At 50.1% G+C, this 18,336-nt stretch overlaps 1 protein-coding gene across 2 annotated transcripts; it reads left to right on the forward strand.

Moving 5' to 3' along the window:
- Positions 1–1,642: 1,642 nt before the first annotated feature.
- Positions 1,643–8,072, forward strand: ANGPTL4 (angiopoietin like 4). Of its 2 annotated transcripts, XM_059695900.1 has the most exons (7): positions 1,644–2,159; positions 2,368–2,478; positions 2,581–2,698; positions 5,193–5,306; positions 5,608–5,703; positions 5,792–6,073; positions 7,436–8,072. In XM_059695900.1, the coding sequence occupies exons 1-7, from the start codon at positions 1,824–1,826 to the stop codon at positions 7,615–7,617; spliced, it is 1,239 nt and encodes a 412-aa protein (XP_059551883.1). In that variant the 5' UTR covers positions 1,644–1,823; the 3' UTR covers positions 7,618–8,072. The 2 variants fall into 2 exon arrangements, with proteins under 2 accessions (XP_059551884.1, XP_059551883.1); XM_059695901.1 differs by lacking the exon at positions 5,608–5,703 and having other exon boundaries at positions 1,643–2,159.
- Positions 8,073–18,336: the final 10,264 nt, after the last annotated feature.

Raw genomic sequence — 18,336 nt, forward strand, 5'->3', positions numbered from 1 at the left:
CATCAGGTTGGGAAAGTAACTGATCGTTTATCTCAGCGCAGGAGCCAGGGATGAAAGAACACCTCTGGGACAGCAACGCCACCCAGTCAGGCGGAGGCCATGGGCTTCGGGCGTGGACAGGCTGGCTGCCAGGGCAGATGATGACTGTCCAGGTCTGCTCCTTGTGGAGATTTTCCGCCCTGCCCTTCCCATCTGCCTGGCACGGCTGCCAAGATCTGTGATCCTGGGATCTGGGGCGGCCAAATGTGAGTGGTGAGCTGCACATCAGGCCCAAGGCATGCAGTTTCAGATTACAGAGGCTGAACTGGCTCCAAGCCCTGCTGAGTCAACTCTGTTCTTGCCAGAACTTGGAACTAACCTGCCCCCGGGTTTTTCCTGGCAGATGGATGTTTCTGTGCCAGCCTCTTTCCTGACAGGGTGTAGGGGGGTTGGTAGGGGATGGCAGGGGGAGACTTTAGTGAAAGTGTGTTGGATAAATGTTTACCCTTGTGGAATGGACATGGTGCAGCCTCACAGCTGCATTCAGCTCTTCCTCTGTCCCAGCCTTGCTCACTCCCCAGTCTCAGAGTATTGGGGTCTCTCTGCCACCAACTTGGGAACTCCATATAGGAGAGTAGCTGACTGCCCAATGAATGAATGAATGAATGAATGAATGAATGGGTTGGCCTTCCTTCCAAGTATCCCCTCTTTCTGTTCTGAGGTTTCTGCTTTGATGCAGGCAAGACTCAGACACTGCAGACCCTGGTGGTAGAGAGTGTGGGAAGTGAGACCCTGAGCTGGAGACTTAACAGGACAGACACGGGCCCTGCCAACAGGGCACTAGGACTCAGGGGTGGGCAAACTTTTTGACTCGAGGGCCACAATGGGTTCTTAAACTGGACCGGAGGGCCGGAACGAAAGCATGGATGGAGTGTTTGTGTGAACTAATATAAATTCAAAGTAAACATCATTACATAAAAGGGTACGGTCTTTTTTTTTTTTAGTTTTATTCATTTCTGTTCCGGCCCGCGGGCCGTAGTTTGCCCACGGCTGCTAGGTTGTGGGGAAGGGTGATGATGAGGGACGTTAAAGAATACACAGACGCCTCTGCTATGATGAATCCTTGAGCGGGAAGGAGCATGGAGCTTGGAGATGTCTGGGTGGTAGTGTTGGCGGGGCGGGGGGAGAGGGGGCGGCCGGCCTGGTCTTGGGAAGCTCTCCCACAAACATCCTGGGCTCCCCTCCCGGTCCTGCGGGACTCAGCGCACCAGGGCTTTTCCTCATATGTCACTTTCCCGCCCTCTCCCCAGCTTTTGACTTGAGGAGGGCACGAGGAATGCCAGTCGCCCAGCCTTCCGGTATGCCAGCGCCCTTTTTGAGTGCAACGGGGCGTGGGGGGGAGGGCTGGGAGGGGGGGAAGGACTCGGAATTTCGGCGCAGGAAAGAGGATCACGGGAAGGGGGACAGTCACGTCTCCCACGGTCTGCAGAGAAGCCGCGTCAGAGCCAGGTGGGGAGGAATCTGAGTTTTGCAATCTTAGGGCGCCCTGCACCCCGCTGCGAATGCACAGAACCCCACCCCGGATTGTACACCCCGCCCCCGGCACGTGCGCTCCGCCTTCGAAGCTGCTCCGCCCCATCTCGCACCCGCCTTATAAAAAGGCTGTCGCAGGAACACGCCAAACGAAGGGCTGGAGGCTTGGACCTGATTCTTGTTCTTTGGGGCTTCTGCACCCGTCCGAGGCTCCGCCAGGGTCGGCGCGTATTTAGAACCCGCGTCCACCTAGAGCCCGCGCGCCCCTCTGTCTGAGTCCCTACGTCCCCGCGCCCAGGCCACAGGGAAGGATGCGCTGTGCGCCGACGGCCGGAGCAGCCCTGGTGCTGTGCGCAGCTACCGCCGGGCTGCTGAGCGCGCAGGGCCGCCCCGCGCCGGCGGAGCCGCCGCCGCGCTTCGCGTCCTGGGACGAGGTGAACGTCCTGGCTCACGGGCTCCTACAGCTCGGGCACGGGCTGCGCGAACACGCGGAGCGCACCCGGGGGCAGTTGGGCGCGCTGGAGCGGCGTCTGAGCGCGTGCGGAGCCGCCTGCAAGGAGCCGGGAACAGCCGACGCGCCCCCGCACGTCCCCGCAAGTCCGGTCTCCCCGGGCGAGGCCGTCCCTGAGACCCTCCGCAGTCTGCAGGTACGTGCTACCCAGGTGACTGTCCGCGCTCATACTACTCTCTTGCGAGCCTGGAAAGGCGTGGACGGAAGTGGTGCGCTTCCAGGGCTCCCTGAGCTCTCCTGCCCAGGAGTCAAATGATGGAGAGTTGGAAGGACAGAGGAGCGGGTGAATGGAGAGGTTGGCGGCAGAAGGCCAGGTCCTCACCAGGTTTTCACACTCTCTCCAGACTCAACTCAAGGCTCAGAACAGCAGGATCGAGCTCCTCTTCCAAAAGGTGGCCCAACAGCAGCGCCACCTGGAGAAGCAGCACCTGAGAATCCAGAACCTGCAGAGCCAGGTACCAGATGCTTGCACCAGGAGGGCAGGGAGGTCCAAGCTGAACCTGTGAGTCTGGATGTGAGCCAGTCATATCTGACATTCCCTTCCCGTCCTTCCCCAGGTGGGCCTCCTGGCCCCCACGCACCTGGGCCGTGGGGTGGCCACGCCTGCCAGGAGGAAGAGGCTACCCAAGATGTCCCAGCTTGTTGGCTCCACTCACAATATAACCCACCTACACAGTGAGTGTCCAGCCCTTTGCTGTCCTCTGGCAGCTCCACCTCCACACGCAGCATACACTGTGTCATTCCTGTACCCCACCTTGTCATGTCCATCTTACTTGAGGAGAGAGTCTTGGCCCTGGGTCCCTCTGGGCTCTGGTGAAGGGCTAATGGGGCACCTTCTTCAGCTCTGTCCCTGACTGCCCCACCCTTCTTCCCAGTGGGCCAGTGGGTTTTCCCCAAAGACTTGCTGGCCACTAATAGAGCAAGGGTTGGGAAAGAGGGTCCAAGTCTAAAAGGGATTTGGGCTGCAGGAGTGTGGGGAAGGGGGGGGGGGTGCAGGGACACTTCCATGGAGGTTGGAACTTTCTAGGAGGGCACATGGTGGACAAGAGGGTGCCAGCTGGGGAGTCTGGAGTCCTATTGGGTGAACAGCAAATGCCTGTCTGTGAGAAGGGTTCTAAGACTTGGAATGTGGATCTAGGACAGTGATGGCGAACCTTTTGAGCTCAGCGTGTCAGCATTTTGAAAAACCCTAACTTAACTCTGGTGCCGTGTCACGTATAGAAATTTTTTTATATTTGCAACCATAGTAAAACAAAGACTTATATTTTTGATATTTATTTTGTATATTTAAATGCCATTTAACAAAGAAAAATCAACCAAAAAAATGAGTTCACGTGTCACCTCTGACACGCGTGTCATAGGTTCGCCATCACTGATCTAGGAGGTAGACCAAGGGCAGGGACCCTAGCTCCCTAGCCAGACGCATTCACTCTTGCATCTCTGACAAATCCAGGGCTGCTGATCTGAGCACCTGGTCCCTCACCCCATTCTTGGCCCCAAAGTACCTGATTACTCCCATTTCCCATTCCCCTACTTCCACAGAGAGCTAGCCATTGCCACCTCTGCAGTTCTGGGTCCTGTTTGAATGTATGCCTGAAATTGCCCCAATTTTCCAACCACATGTCTGTGTATGTCAACACAGGCTCCCAGCTTCCTGTCTCTGCCCCACCTTAAGTTCATGGCCCCAGAGCCAGCCGACTTCCCTCTGGTCCTCCTACCCCATCACCTGGCCTGGCATCTGTGTCTGTCTGTAGCCAACTGGGTAAAAGTTCAGATTCTCCCCTTCACACCCTCAGACTGATTGCTGGCTTCCAGCCCTCTCTTTTGAGGGCTTCCCCCTCCCCCACCCCCACCCCCACACGGCTCCCCCCAGCCCCCACTCCTATCAGAAAGGGTCCAGTACACCCTCCCAAATTTCTGTCCTGGGATGAGGGGCTTCTGGGATGGACTAGGAGGTATAAGTCCAGGCTGAGGGATGTGGAGGGGATTGGAGGGGGGAACTCATGAATTTGGGAACTCCCAGACTCCAGCTCAGTCCTGCCAAGTAGGGGAAAGTTCAGAGCTGGAGAGAGAAACAGCTGGTGCTAATGGAAGCCACATTGGTGGTTTGGCCAGGTGCCTGTCCTGATTGGAAGAAAGGAAAGTAGGGGAAAGGGGAGCTGCCCCAGGGGCCGGAAAGTGTCTGCAGTCTCTCTGGGCTGGCCCCCACCCTGGCAACGTTAGGACACACTCACCCCTTGTCCTGGGCCCTCACTCCCCCTTTCCCTCCAGCGACCTTTCCCCTACTTTCTTTGCTGGGCTGGGGGCGGGGCTTCCCACCAGCAGTAGACATCCCTCCTTTCTACTTCCTCCCTCCCTCCTCCTCTCTCCCTGCCTCCCTGCCTCCCTGCCTCCCTCCCTCCCTCTTCCTCCTCAATCATTCAACCCCCCACCCTGGGACCCTGGGCAGAGTCTCTGTCCAGGCAAGTCCCATCCAGACCTGATCCGAATCCCCCACTAGACAAAGCAAAGCCTGTCCAGTTCAGCTCAGCTCTTGCCTCCCCTGCCCAACCCCCCATTCAGCTCCTGCAAATATTCATTTATCAATCATTCAGTCATTGTGTCTTTATTAAACACCTGCTGTGGACTAGGATCAGCCCAAGAACATTCCCTATCCCTGGCCTCATAGAGGCCTCATTCAGGGGCGGGAGTTGGGGAGAGGACACCAGATGACCCTGGTGTTGCGAGTGGGAAGGCCTTGGTGCTCCTTTCTGGGAGTCTGGTCTGGTCTGAGGGTCAGGAATTTCTTCCAGAACCTGGGACCCTTCCATGGAAGCATAAAAAGGCATGAGAGAAGAGCATTCTAGGCAGAGGGACCAGCATGTACAAAGGACCTGTGGCAGGAAGATGTGTGGGACAAGGAAGGCTATGTGGCCAGAAGGTGGGCATGCAGTGTGGGAAGAGAGAGGATGGGGGCAGAGGCCAATCCTGGAGCATCTTGTGGTCAGTGTTAAGGAAGGTCAGAGGGAACCATGGAAGACTTTATGCAAGTGAAGGGGAGGGTGTCCTGAACTCAGGATTGCCCTCTAATATCCCTGTTGCCCACGGCCCAGATTCTACATACACCTGTTTCCTGAGACCCCCAGGACTGGTCTCTGACTCAATCTCCCTGTCTCTCTTTGCCCTATAGGGCTGCCCAGGGACTGCCAAGAGCTGTTTGAAGAGGGAGAACGACAAAGTGGACTATTCCAGATCCAGCCTCAGGGGTCCCTGCCTTTCCTGGTGAACTGCAAGATGACCTCAGGTAGGATGCGGTAGTCCACCAGGGAACTGTTGTCATTCTGTCAAATGCAGCCCACCTCCCTCACACCCACTCCCTCTTTCCCTGCTGAGTCCTGGGGACAAAGACCTAGGCTAAGCCTCCCACCTGCTGGCCAGTCCACAGTATTCCTTCCTTTTACCATCTTCCTCCAGTCCTGCTGGGATGAATGAGGGGAGTATTGCTGTCCCTGGGTTTGGAGGTGGCTTGGGGTTTTGGAGCCAAATGCAGGAATTGGATTCTCCTGTGACAAGGGTGCTCCTAGTGACCTTGTACCTGTCTGCAGATGGAGGCTGGACCATAATTCAGAGGCGCCAGGATGGCTCCGTGGATTTCAATCAGCCCTGGGAAGCCTATAAGACTGGCTTTGGAGATCCCCAAGGTGGGTGTTTCCAAAAGCCAGAGGTACAGGGAGAGGAGGGGGCTGTGGTGGTGGGTCCCTGTCTCACTGATGACCTTTCCCACTGTAGGAGAGTTCTGGCTGGGCCTAGAGAAGATGCACCTGATCTTGGGCGACCATGGCAGCCACCTGGCTGTGCAGCTGCAGGACTGGGAAGGCAATGCCAAGTCATTTCAGTTCCCCATCCACCTGGGTGGTGAGGACACAGCCTACAGCCTGCAGCTAACAGCACCCATGGCCAGCGAGCTGGGTGCCACCACTGTGTCACCCAGTAGCCTCTCCCTTCCCTTCTCCACTTGGGACCAGGACCACGACCTCCGTGGGGACAAGAACTGTGCAAAGAGCCTCTCTGGTGAGTAAGCTCTGTCCCTCCTGGTCTTGCCTGCGGGGCCTCCCCTCCCTGCCTTTCTGCTTCCCTGCCCTGCCTTCAACACAAGTCCATCCATTACCCTCTTTTCCTTTCTGGCTGTGTACTGTTGGGCAACTGACTTAACCTCTCCCATCTTCAGTTGCCCCATCTTTAAAATGGGTATAATCCCAGTGCCTACTCCATAGGATTATTATGAATATTCAATGAGATGACATTGTAACAGAGCCACCAAGACAAACTCTGTCTTGTTCTAATGAAATCTAAGGCAGAGTCTAGGCCTTGTGAAGTGAAACATCAAACTCCCTTTTGGTGGGTCAAAAAATGATGGAGCAGCTGGGTGTGGCTCAGTTGGTTGGAGTGTCATCCCATGCACTGAAAGGCTGTGGGTTTGATCCCTGGTCAGGGCACATACCCAGGTTGTGGGTTCAATCCCCTGGTTGGGTTGCATAAGGGAGGCAACCCATCCATGTTTCTCTTTCTCTCTCTCTCTCTCTCTCTCTCAAATCGATAAAAACATCCTGAGGTAAAGATTAAAAAATAATAAAAGCCTGGCAAGTGTTGCTCAGTGGTTGAGCATTGACCCATGGACCAAGATGTCGCCAGTTCAATTCCCAGTCAGGCACACGCCCAACTTGTGGGCTCGGTCTGGGGAGGGGGGGGGGGAGGGCGGGGTGCAAGAGTCAGTCAATCAATGTCTCTTTCATTGATGTTTCTATCTCTCTCTCCCTCTTCTTTCCTCTCTCTCTAAAAAAATCAATTAAAAAACATTTAAAAGGGTGACTTTATAAATAAAAAATACATCAAAAAGTGATGGAATACTGGTAATTTTTTTATGGTTCAATCTAATATAAATTGATGAGACAGACGACAATCATAGAAAGTCTTTAATGAATGTCAGGGGCAGGGAAGTAACTTGCCATGGTCACAGATGTGAGAGCTGTGGTTATTGGGTTGGGGATCCCAGAGTCCCTGAGGCTCCTCTGTTACAACCTGTGGTTCTTCAGGATACAATTTGACAACCACTGCCAAAGCCCTCCCATCTAAAGTGTATAAGTCCAGATCAACTAAAGGACTTGTATGCATGCATATAAGCATAACCAATGGACATAAGACACTGGGTGATAGGGGAGGCTAGGGGACTGTCTAGGGCAGGGGGATAAAATGGATACATATGTAATACCCTTTGTAATACTTTAAGCAATAAAAAAAAAAAAAACAAAGTTTTAAATTACCAAAAAAAAAAAAATAAAAAAATAAAGTGTATAAGTCCAATGCCTAGCCGCATCGCTATCCCAGCCCCAGTGGTTAGGTCCCGCCTAACCATGTCCCCTTTTTTCCTGACAGGAGGCTGGTGGTTTGGTACTTGCAGCCACTCGAACCTTAATGGCCAGTACTTCCACTCCATTCCTCGGCATCGGCAGCAGCGTAAGAAGGGCATCTTCTGGAAGACCTGGCGGGGCCGCTACTACCCATTGCAGGCCACCACCATGCTGATTCAGCCCAGAATGGCTGAGGCAGCCTCTTAGCCTCCTTGCTGGGGCCTGGTCCCAGGCTCCTAGAGGACAGTGATTGTGATTCTGGCCCAGCATGTGGCCACACTCTGCCTGGGCAGGGGCTCTGGGCAGGGGCCATTTGGAGCAATGTGGACAGAGCAGCAGCCTGTGACTGAAGAGGCCCCCTTTCTTAGTAGGGTGGCTATAGGTGACATACCCTCTGAGGACAGTACAGGGCACAGACCACAGAAGTGTGGGACCAACGGGCATTGAGGCCTGCTCTTTGCCTACCCAAGGAGTGGGAGATGCAAAGGGACCACTCGGGGGCAACCAGGCAGCCCTCAATGGTAGATTCAGTCATGTTGACTGGCCAGGGGATGAGGGCACCCTCACGGTGCTGTTGTATGTGGGTGCTGTGGGACAAGCCCATGCCACTGGTGTCTGGGTGGAGCTCACAGAATTCTTGAAATAAAAGCAGCTTCAGATTATTTTATTCTTCTTTGTCCTTAAGTTTGTTAAAAGTGGACAGTTTCAAAATCCAGGTAAACATGTTCTCAAGGTGGAGGTGAACACTCCCTGGTCTGTTAAGGACAAAACTGGTTATTCCTACAACCTCTGACAACTGATTTTAATTTCCTTCATTTATTGTTTTATGATGTGTATGTTACTTTTATTTTCAAAATTAGAAAACAAAAGCCCCCATTCATTCCTTCTAGAAGCAGGTAAAGAGAAAATTAGAACACCTTCCTGATCATATTTATGCATGTGAATCACCATTAACCTCTCAGTGTCCCACCAACTGATAAAAAATTTTTTAAAAAAAAATAAAAAGAAACAGGTGAAATGAATTTTACAAATATATTTTATTGAATCCAATATATCAAAAATATTACTATTTCAATATGTGATCAACATATTTTTTTAAATAAATCTTTATTGTTCATATTATTACAGTTGTTCCTCTTTTTACCCCCATAGCTCCCCTCCACCCGGTTCCCACCCCCGCCCCCCCCCCCCCGCCCTTACACCCCACCCCACTGTCCTCGTCCATAGGTGTATGATTTTTGGCCAGACTCTTCCTGCACTCCCCACACTCCCTTCCCACCGAAAATTGTCAGTCCATTCCTTTTCTATGCCCTTGATTCTATTCTATTCACCAGTTTATTCTGTTCATCAAATTTTTTATTCACTTGATTTTTAGATTCACTTGTTGATAGATATGTATTTGTTGTCACTTTGTTGTTCATAACTTTTATCTTTACCTTTTTCTTCTTCTTCCTCTTCTTAAAGAATATCCTTCAGCATTTCATCTAATACTGGTTTGGCGGAGATGAGCTCCTTTAGCTTTTTCTTATCTGTGAAGCTCTTTATCTGACCTTCAATTCTAAATGATAGCTTTGTTGGATAGAGTAATCTTGGTTGTAGGTTCTTGCTATTCATCACTTTGAATATTTCTTGCCGCTCCCTTCTGGCCTGCATAGTTTCTGTTGAGAAATCAGCTGACAGTACCCTTGTAGGTAACTGTTTTTCTCTTGCTGCTTTTAATATTCTCTCTTTGTCTTTTGCCCTTGGCATTTTAATTATGATGTGTCTTGGTGTGGTCCTCTTTGTATTCCTTTGTTTGGGGTTCTCTGCACGTCCTGGACTTGTAAGTCTATTTATTTCACCAGGTAGGGGAAGTTTTCTGTCATTATTCAAATAGGTTTTCAATATCTTGCTCTCTTCTTCTGGCACCCCTATACTTTGGATGTTGGTATGCTTGAAGTTGTCCCAGAGGCTTCTTACACTATCTTCGTATTTTTGGATTTTTTTTTTCCTTTTGTTTTTCCGGTTGGGTGTTTTTTTGCTTCTTTGTATTTCAAATCTTTGCCTTGGTTCTTGGGATCCTCTAGTCTGCTGTTGGATCTCTGTATATCATTCTTTTTTTAAAAAAAAAAATCTTTATTGTTCAGATTATTACAGTTGTTCCCTTTTTTCCTCCCATAGCTCCCGTCCACCCAGTTCCCACCCCACCCTCTGCCCTTAACCCCCACTGTCCTAATCCATAGGTGTACGATTTTTGTCGCCGGGTCAAAGGTCATACACATGGAAACTGTAGCTATTTCCATCCGCAATGTGTCCCTGTGCTCGGAAAGGTCTCTCACGACTTGTTCACGCTCTACTCAGAAAGGGTGCAGAGCCACATTATGGCTTTTTAAAATAATGTGTCCTCTTATGTTTAAAATGAGGATTTTGCTACCAAAAGTGACCTTTCAGGTGATAGTTGTGCGTGGGGCTGCGAGCTGGTTCGCAGGCCATCAACAAAGCCGTCTGGGCGGCTCGCGTGGTTCCACCGGCTTCCCAGGGGCCATTGCAGCCTCGCAGGGGCCGTTGCAGCCTCACAGGGGCCATCGCAGCCTCACGCAGCCTCACAGGGGCCGTCACAGCCTCACAGGTGCCGTCGCAGGCTCACAGGGGCCTTCGCAGCCTCACAGGGGCCGTCGCAGCCTCATGCAGCCTCGCAGGGGGCGTCACAGCCTCACAGGGGGCACCGGATCCCATGCTGTCTCTCCTGCTGCTCCCTTGCATATCGCCAATGCTGGAAGTTTCTGAGAGCAGTCTGCACGTGCTGGACATCATACTTTAACTGGTCAACACAAAGTTTGGCATTCTGTCTTTTGTTGGGAGGTTCCTTGCTGGACAAAATCCCCAGGTGTTCTAGCTGGCTGAATATCTGGTATGCTTGCTTGGATTTCGTTTTCTACTAAGTGCACAGACTGCTTGTCTGCCTTCTCCCGGCGTCCCATGTGAGACTGGGTCTGGTGGACCTGCTTGTGCGTTTGCTGGTACAGCGGTTCCATGTCGCCGGCCCAGCAGGTCCAGCTCTGGCTTCCTCCAAACCTGAGTCTGCTTCTTGAGTGTGTCCCTTATGGATGTGAGGAGTTGAAATCAGCAGTTTGTTGGGTTAGGCTGCAAAAGCACAGGTGGTTCCTTTTGTGCCAATGGCACAGGTTAGGTGGGGATGTAAATTGAGTAGGGCGGGGTCTCAGAGAATCACCAGGGCAGAGCAAACAGCAATGGTTGTTGTCAGCGTCTCCGTGACTCCTCGCCTCTCCACAATTCCGCATCCCCGCGTTCCCGAGTGCCGTGCCCCCGCAGCAACAATGATCCCTGCGAGCAGCTCCATGAGAAAGCCACCCTCTTTTAATAAAAAAAAAAAAAGCCACCCTCGCTCTCCAACCTGCTGTAAGACAGTCCAGCCTCTCCCTGTAGGAGTCTGGAACCTCAGAATCCCACCCCAAACAGGCTCAGTGGATTCGAGAGCTTGTATCCCCTTCCGATTGAAAAAAACCACGCATCCAGTTGCAGCCCACCTGGCGCACGCCTCCGTACCTCTGTCCTTGGCACCTCTGCACCTCCTGCTCAGTCTCAATGTGCTTCTTTCTTTCCTTCCAGTTGTAGAACTTCCACTGGGCCATCTTTCCTGTGGTTCTGGATGACAGCTGCTTTGTCTTATAGTTGGTAGTTTCACTGTTATTGTGGGAGGCAGCACGCACAGGTCTATACCTTATGCCACCATCTTGGTTCCCTCTGTATATTTTTCTTTATTTCAGTGTATGCTTAATTTCTAATTGGTCCTTTTTCATATACTTGAGGGTCTCACTATATTTGTCAGAGGTTTCTAGAAGATTGAGTAGCCTTATAACCATGATTTTGAACTCTATATCCAGTAGTTTGCTTTTCTCCATTTCTTTCATTTGTGACCTGTTTCTTTCTCTCTGCATTTTGGCTGCTTCCCTGTGTTGATAGAGTGGCTTTGTGTGCTAGGTGTCGTATAGGGCCCAGTGGCTCAGCCTTCCCAATTACCTGAGGTGGACACTCTTGGTGCACCCCTTTGTGGGCTGTGTGCACAGTCTTGTTGTAGTTAAGCCTTGATTGCTGTTGGTATCACTGATAGGAATTGACCTCCAGGTCAATGTGTCTACAATGGGAGAACTTCTGTGCTGGAAACACCCTTATGGGGCAGGACTTGCTTCAGTGGGGCTTTGGTGCTCACTGAGTCTGCCCCCTGAGTGTGTCTCTTATGGATGTGAAGAGTTGTAATCTGGATGGTCTCGCTCTGACCACTGGGTAGACTGGCTCTTGGATCTCTAAGGAGTTGCAAAGTCACCTACTGCCTGAGGCCACCCAGCAGAAGCTACAGAGAGATCTGCAGATTCATTCTCTTTGTTTGGTGTTTGGAGGTGCCCAGATGAGGCGCAGCTGTGAAGTAATGCAGGCTGCTGATGAGCCTTAGGCCTTCTTTTGGAACCTCTGGGTTTCTCACACCAGGCTGCAGTTTGACAGGTTTTTAGGCAGGGAAAGGCCAGGCCTTTAGTATGCAAAAGCCTCTGTGCACAGCTTGGATGGGGTTGTAAATTGGGCGGGGTGTGGTCTCAGGGAGTCACAGGGCAAACAGCAATGGTTGCCTTCGACCCTCCCCCATAGGTCCCTGGGTCTCTATGTCCCTTGCCCCGTGCAGGAACAATGGACGCTGCAAGCACCTCTGCGAGAAAGCCGCCCTCACACTCCGGCCTGATGCCAGACAGTACAGTTTCTCTCCGTATAAATCCATATTCTCGCCCAGAACTGGATTTCAGAGCAGTTGGGAGCTTGTATCTCCCTCCCGGTTGAAAAAGACAACAACATAATTGCTGCCAGCCCCTTTTGCATGCGCCTCTGTACCTCCACACTTCCACAGCTCTGCACCTCCTACCGGACTCAATGTGCTTTTCTCTTTCCTTCTGGTTGTAGAGTTTCCACTCAGTCAGCCTTCCTGTGGTTCTGGATGGTATTCGTTTTGTCTTTTAGTCGTAGTGTTTTAATGTGGTTGTACGTGGCAGCTAGTTCAGGTGTTTACCTATGCTGCTATCTTGTCTCTTCATAGAAGTTATTAATGAAATACTTGACATTGCTTTTATGTACTAAACTAGAGGCCCAATGCACGAAATTTGTGCAAGGGGCTTGGCCCTTACAGCCGCGGCAGCTTGCCTTGGCCCTCACAGTCCTGGAGTCCCACAGCCCCGTGGGCCATTCCCCCGAGTCCCAGAGTCCCGCCCCATGGCTGGGCCCCACGGGATTCCGCCCCCCACCCATGCACCTCCTGGTCAACTTCCCTCCAGTACCCTTGTGCATGCAGCGTCAAGCCCCGCCCCACCCACCTGCGCACGCCTGCTGTGCATGCAGCCATCTTGTGATGGCACGAGAGCATCATGGTGTGATGGCATGAGGACCACCTAGGCTTTTATTAGTAAGACTAGAGGCTCGATGCATGAAATTCATGCAAGGGGCTTGGCCCTTGCAGCCGTGGTGGCTTGCCTCAGCCCTCACAACCCCGGCTTCATCTGGAAGGTCATCTGGAAGGATGTCTGGAAGGTTGTTCAGCTGTTTGGTCTAACTTGCATATTATTATTATAGGTATTTGGAATCTGGCATGTATTTTACATTTATGGCACATCTGAATTTGGACCAACCATATTTTAAGTACTTAACAGTCACAGAGGCCAATGGCCACCATATTTGGACAGCACAGCTCTAATGTGTACATTAATGCAGTGTTTGGGGTAAATTCACATTTTTTTGGTCACGTCTGTATGTTTTCCTTTAAATTGGCTTTAAAAAATGCATATATAAAAAAATAAAATAAAATAAAATAAAAATAATAAAAAAAATAAAAAATGCATATATAAATTCAACTAGTATTGACCAAACACCTGCTACATGCTAAAACCCTGTATTAAGTGCTTGGGATACTGTAGTGAAAGGGGAGTCCCTGCTAGTACCAAGCCCCTCCCATTACAGACCTATAACTGATGGTCCAAACTGAGACGCTTTTTGAAAGTGAAAGGGGGTATGCTGTTAATAATTAAGCTAAATGACAAACAAAGCAGCTCACTCCCAGGCATATCAGGATTTATTGACTCCATTTTTATTTATTTTTAAACAATGATTTAGCCTGGCTGGTGTGGCTCAGTAGTTGAGCATCAACCTATGGACCAGGAGGTCACAGTTTGATTCCAGTCAAGGGCATATGCCTGGGTTGTGGGCTGGATCCCCAAGGGAGGGCATGCAGGAGGCAGCTGATCAATGATTCTCTCTTGTCATGGATGTTTCTATCTCTCTCTCCCTTTACCTTCCTCTCTGAAATCAATAAAATACATTTTTAAAATAAATATTTATTTTTTAAAATTATTGATTGATTCATTTTTAGAAAGAGAGGAACATTGATTTGTTATTTCACTTATTTATGTACTTACTAGAGGCCCAGCGCACGAAATTCGTGCACAAGCGTGGGGGGGGGGGGTTCCCTCAGCCCAGCCTGCACCCTCTCTAATCCAGACACCTTGGAGGATGTCCAACTGCCAGTTTAGGCCCGATCTAACTGGCAGTCGGACATACCTCTCGCAATCCGGAACCGCTGGCTCCTAACCGCTCACCTGCCTGCCTGCCTGATCACCCCTAACCACTCTGCCTGCCTGCCTGATCGCCCCTAACTGCCTCTGCCTGCCTGATCACCCCTAATTGCCTCTGCCTGCCGGCCTGATCACCCCTAACTGTCCTGCCCTGCCTGCCTGATCGCCCCTAACCACTCTCCCCTGATGGCCTGATCACTACTAACCGCCTCTGCCTAGGCCTCCCATCACTGTGGCTTTGTCCAGAAGGAGGACCAGACCCGGTCTAATTAGCATATTACCCTTTCATTAGTATAGATTGGTTGATTTTTTTAAACAAATTTTTAAAAGATTTTTTAGCCCTGACTGGTGTGGCTCAGTGGATAGAGCGTCGGCCTGAGAACTGAAGGGTCCCGGGTTCGATTCCAGTCAAGGGCATGTACCTGGGTTGTGGGCACATCCCTAGTGAGGGGCGTGCCGGAGGCAGCTGATCAATGTTTCTCTCTCATTGAAGTTTCTAACTCTCTATCCCTCACCCTTCCTCTCTGTAAAAAATCAATAAAATATATTTTTTTAAAAAAGATTTTTTAATTTGATTTTTAGAGAGTAAGGGAGAGAGAGAAAGAAACATCAATATGAGAATGCAACATTGATCGGCTGCCTCCTGCATGCCCCCTACTGGAGATTGAGCCTGCAGCCTAGGCATGTGCTCTGACTGGGACTCAACCAGCCACCTTTCAGTGCACTGGACAATGCCCAACCAACTGAGCCACAGTGGCTAGGGCTATTGAGTGATTCTTTTCTTTTTTTAAAATATATTTTTATTGATTTTTTACAGAGAGGAAGGGAGGGGGATAGATAGTTAGAAACATCGATGAGAGAGAATCATCAATCAGTTGCCTCCTACACACTCCCTACTGGTTATGTGCCCGCAACCAAGGTACATGCCCCTGACCGGAATCGAACCTGGGACCCTTCAGTCCGCAGACTATCCACTGAGCCAAACCAGTTAGGGCTTGAGTGATTCTTGTATGTGTCCTGACCAGAAAACCCACAACCTTGGTGTATCAGGATGATGCTCTACCAGTGGTCGGCAAACTCATTAGTCAACAGAGCCAAATATCAACAGTACAACGATTGAAATTTCTTTCAAGAGCCAAATTTTTTAAACTTAAACTATATAGGTAGGTACATTGTTATTAACTTAATTAGGGTACTCCTAAGGCTTAGGAAGAGCCACACTCAAGGGGCCAAAGAGCCGCATGTGGCTCGCAAGCCGCAGTTTGCCGACCACGGCTCTAACCAACTGAACTAACTGGCTAGGGCCTTGACTCTGTTTTTAAAAATGTAAACACAAAACAAATAAATAAAAAAGATAAGAAAAAAATGTAAACACATATCTCTACTACATATGGAAAGCCAATATCACCTGCTATAAATAGATTAGTAAAACTAAAGTGAATGAAAATAAAACAATGCCAACGCTTTAAAATTCCAGCTAGAGCCCTAGCCGGTTTGGCTCAGTGGAGAGAGCGTCAGCCTGCAGACTGAAGGGTCCCGGGTTCGATTCCAGTCAAGGGCACATGCCAAGGTTGCAGGCTCAATCCCCAGTGGGGGGCGGTGCAGGAGGCAGCCAATCAATGATTCTCTCTCATCATTGATGTTTCTATCTCCCTCTCCCTTCCTCTCTAAAATAAATAGAAAATATATTTTTTTAAAAGGTAAGATGATGGACAGATGGATAGAAAGATAGATCTGTGATAAAGCTCACGAACAGTGGGATCCAGGAGGTAGGGATATGAGTACAGAGATATCCTCTGTACAATTCTTTCCATTTTTCTAAATGTTTAAAAATTTCACAATAAAATGTAAGGAAGAAAATCCTAGCCAGATCCTGTTGCTTTCTGCAGACTCTCAGTCTATGTCCCAACTGTGTTGGTGGAGGGTGGTCCCCCCAGCTCTTAAATGAGAAAGATGAGGGTTAGAAAATTGTTCAAGAGATATTAGCCACAGAGAGCAAGCCTCTCTCCTTGTTAGGTAATAAAGGATTTTAAGGATTGAAAAAAGGAAGAAAGAATGTGGTTCAATGTTATTTAATGCACCACCTAAAATTATCACCCAGATCATATTGTATCGTGGAGTTTGGCAAGCAGACTCTCCTTGTGGGTTCTTGTCTTATGAAGTTTGAAGAATAAAATTTGTGGATTAAAAGGACTTGTTAGTAGAAGTGTGGAAATTTATTGGAAGCAAATACAAACTCCCACGTAGGAAAGGGCTCCCAAGGGGGTAACCAACTAAGCCCCTTTGTCTAAGGCAGTGTTTCTCAACCTTTCTGGGCCTCATCCTCGGGAAATTCTGTTTCTTTGTTACTAATATTGTGGCCTCACCCCATAACCACCAGAGGCTTGCCCCAAAGACATCAACTGGTGTCCCCAACTCTGTTTCTTTGTTATGGGGTGGGGCCACATTAGTAACAAAGCAACAGAATTTCCAAGGATGAGGCCCAGAAATCAGGATTTTAAAACGATTCCCAGGTGATTCTAATGTGCAGCCAAGGTTGAGAACCACTGACCTAAGGGTTTTAAGGGTGGAGATTTTAGGGGTGGTCCCAGGGGAAGATCTCAATAGATTTTAGCAGTTTTCCAGGTGTGTCCTTTCAGGGTTGTGGTCTCCACTGATTAATTGGCCAGCACCAGGGCAGGGGGTCATTATTCAATGCAGCTGGTCAATGAGGCTGATTTTGTTGCTTATCTGAACCTGGAGCAGAAATCCACTGAGGCCTAGATGTTATCTCTAGGGAGGAAAGGTCAGGGGGTCCAAACCACATCCAAAAGTCACCCTGGGTGAGGTCCCACCCTGCAATTGGTTGTCCATTGCTGGGAACTTGGGGCTTTCCATCAGGTGACCTTCTGTACTTGGCCCATCACCCTTGCCCTCCTCAGGTCTAACTGCCTACCACATTCAGTCATGCTGGGTGTAGGGCAGAGAAGGGGCATGATCAAAACAGGAGAAAAGGCTTCATTTGGTGAACAAGGCCTTTGAGTCAGTTTTCAAATTAGGATAATTTGAAAGATGGTGGGGGGTGGGGGTGGGATGTCATTCTAGAAAGAGGTCACTGTGAGAGCAAAAGCCTAGTGGTCTGGGGGGAAGTGCACAGCCCCATCTGGCTACAGCATGGAGCAGGAAGCTGGATGGTGAACTGGGTAAGGTAGGCAGGGGATTTGGTCTGAATGTGAGGGTTTCAAGCCAGCTGCCCAGGAGCTTGCTGACAAAGGCTTTCTTCCAGCCTCGCCTTTTACCTAATCTCACCTCTGGCCCCTGGAACTCACTCTCCAGCCACCATGTCCTCCTGGCTTTCAGACTCATCATGTTCTCTCTTTCACTTGCTGTTGCACCCACCATCTCCTCCCTCACCTGAGGACTCAGTGCAAATGCCACCTGCCTCAAGATACCTTCCCTGACTCCCCAACGAAGGAGCTCCACTATCACATAACTGTGGGGACCCTGTTTAGAGTGCATCGGATGGTCAAGGCCATGCTGAGCCTGGGACTCAAAATCAGAATGTTCAAGGCTAAGATACCAAACACAGGTCCACGGACTATGTGCAGGTGCACAGCACGTACAGCAATCTCACGGTCACTGTGCCCTTCTGTAGCCAAATTGATCGATGTCATTGTTGGCAACTGGCCTTGTCTAAGGAGTATAATACATGTAATTAACCAGCCAGTGTGCTGGGAGAGAAGCTCAGAGGTCGTTACTGTGTGAGGCTACAGAGGCCAGCCAGCGTAATGGACAGAGGAGTGGGCTGGAGAAGCTGAGGTGGGCACAGAGGATTATAGCAAGACTGAAGAGGCTGGAGAAGCGGCTGAGGCAGAGAGCACAGGTGCCTTTACTATGTGACGTGGTGAGTCTAGGGGGCAGCATGCAGCTGCTCAGATAATAACTGTGGATACAGAGACTGCTATACTGTGTGGGAAAAATATGTGTTTACCAGCCAGTGTGTGGCTGCCTATATGGGGTTGCTGTGAAGGACTGTTTTGTCTGATGGCTTATATGGCCACAGCTTCCGCAATAAAGACTCATTCTTACATACCCACAACTTCTCATGGCTTCTCTGTCTACCAACCGGCAGCCAACAAGGTCCAGACCCTGGCAAAGGGGCTCTGCCCCAACAGTTAGTACAATGGGCAGGATTTGAGAAGGAAGCTGGCCTGGTACTTGGCCTAGCTGAGGAGAATTCAGAAGAAAATACGGACTCAGAGCAGCAGTGCTGTGCAGAGCTCTTGCTGCTCCTGAAAATAACCCAGGTTATTTTCCTCATTGCATGCCTCCCATGGAGGGA

This window comes from Myotis daubentonii, chromosome 5, assembly GCF_963259705.1.
Source record: "Myotis daubentonii chromosome 5, mMyoDau2.1, whole genome shotgun sequence".
NCBI lineage: Eukaryota > Metazoa > Chordata > Mammalia > Chiroptera > Vespertilionidae > Myotis > Myotis daubentonii.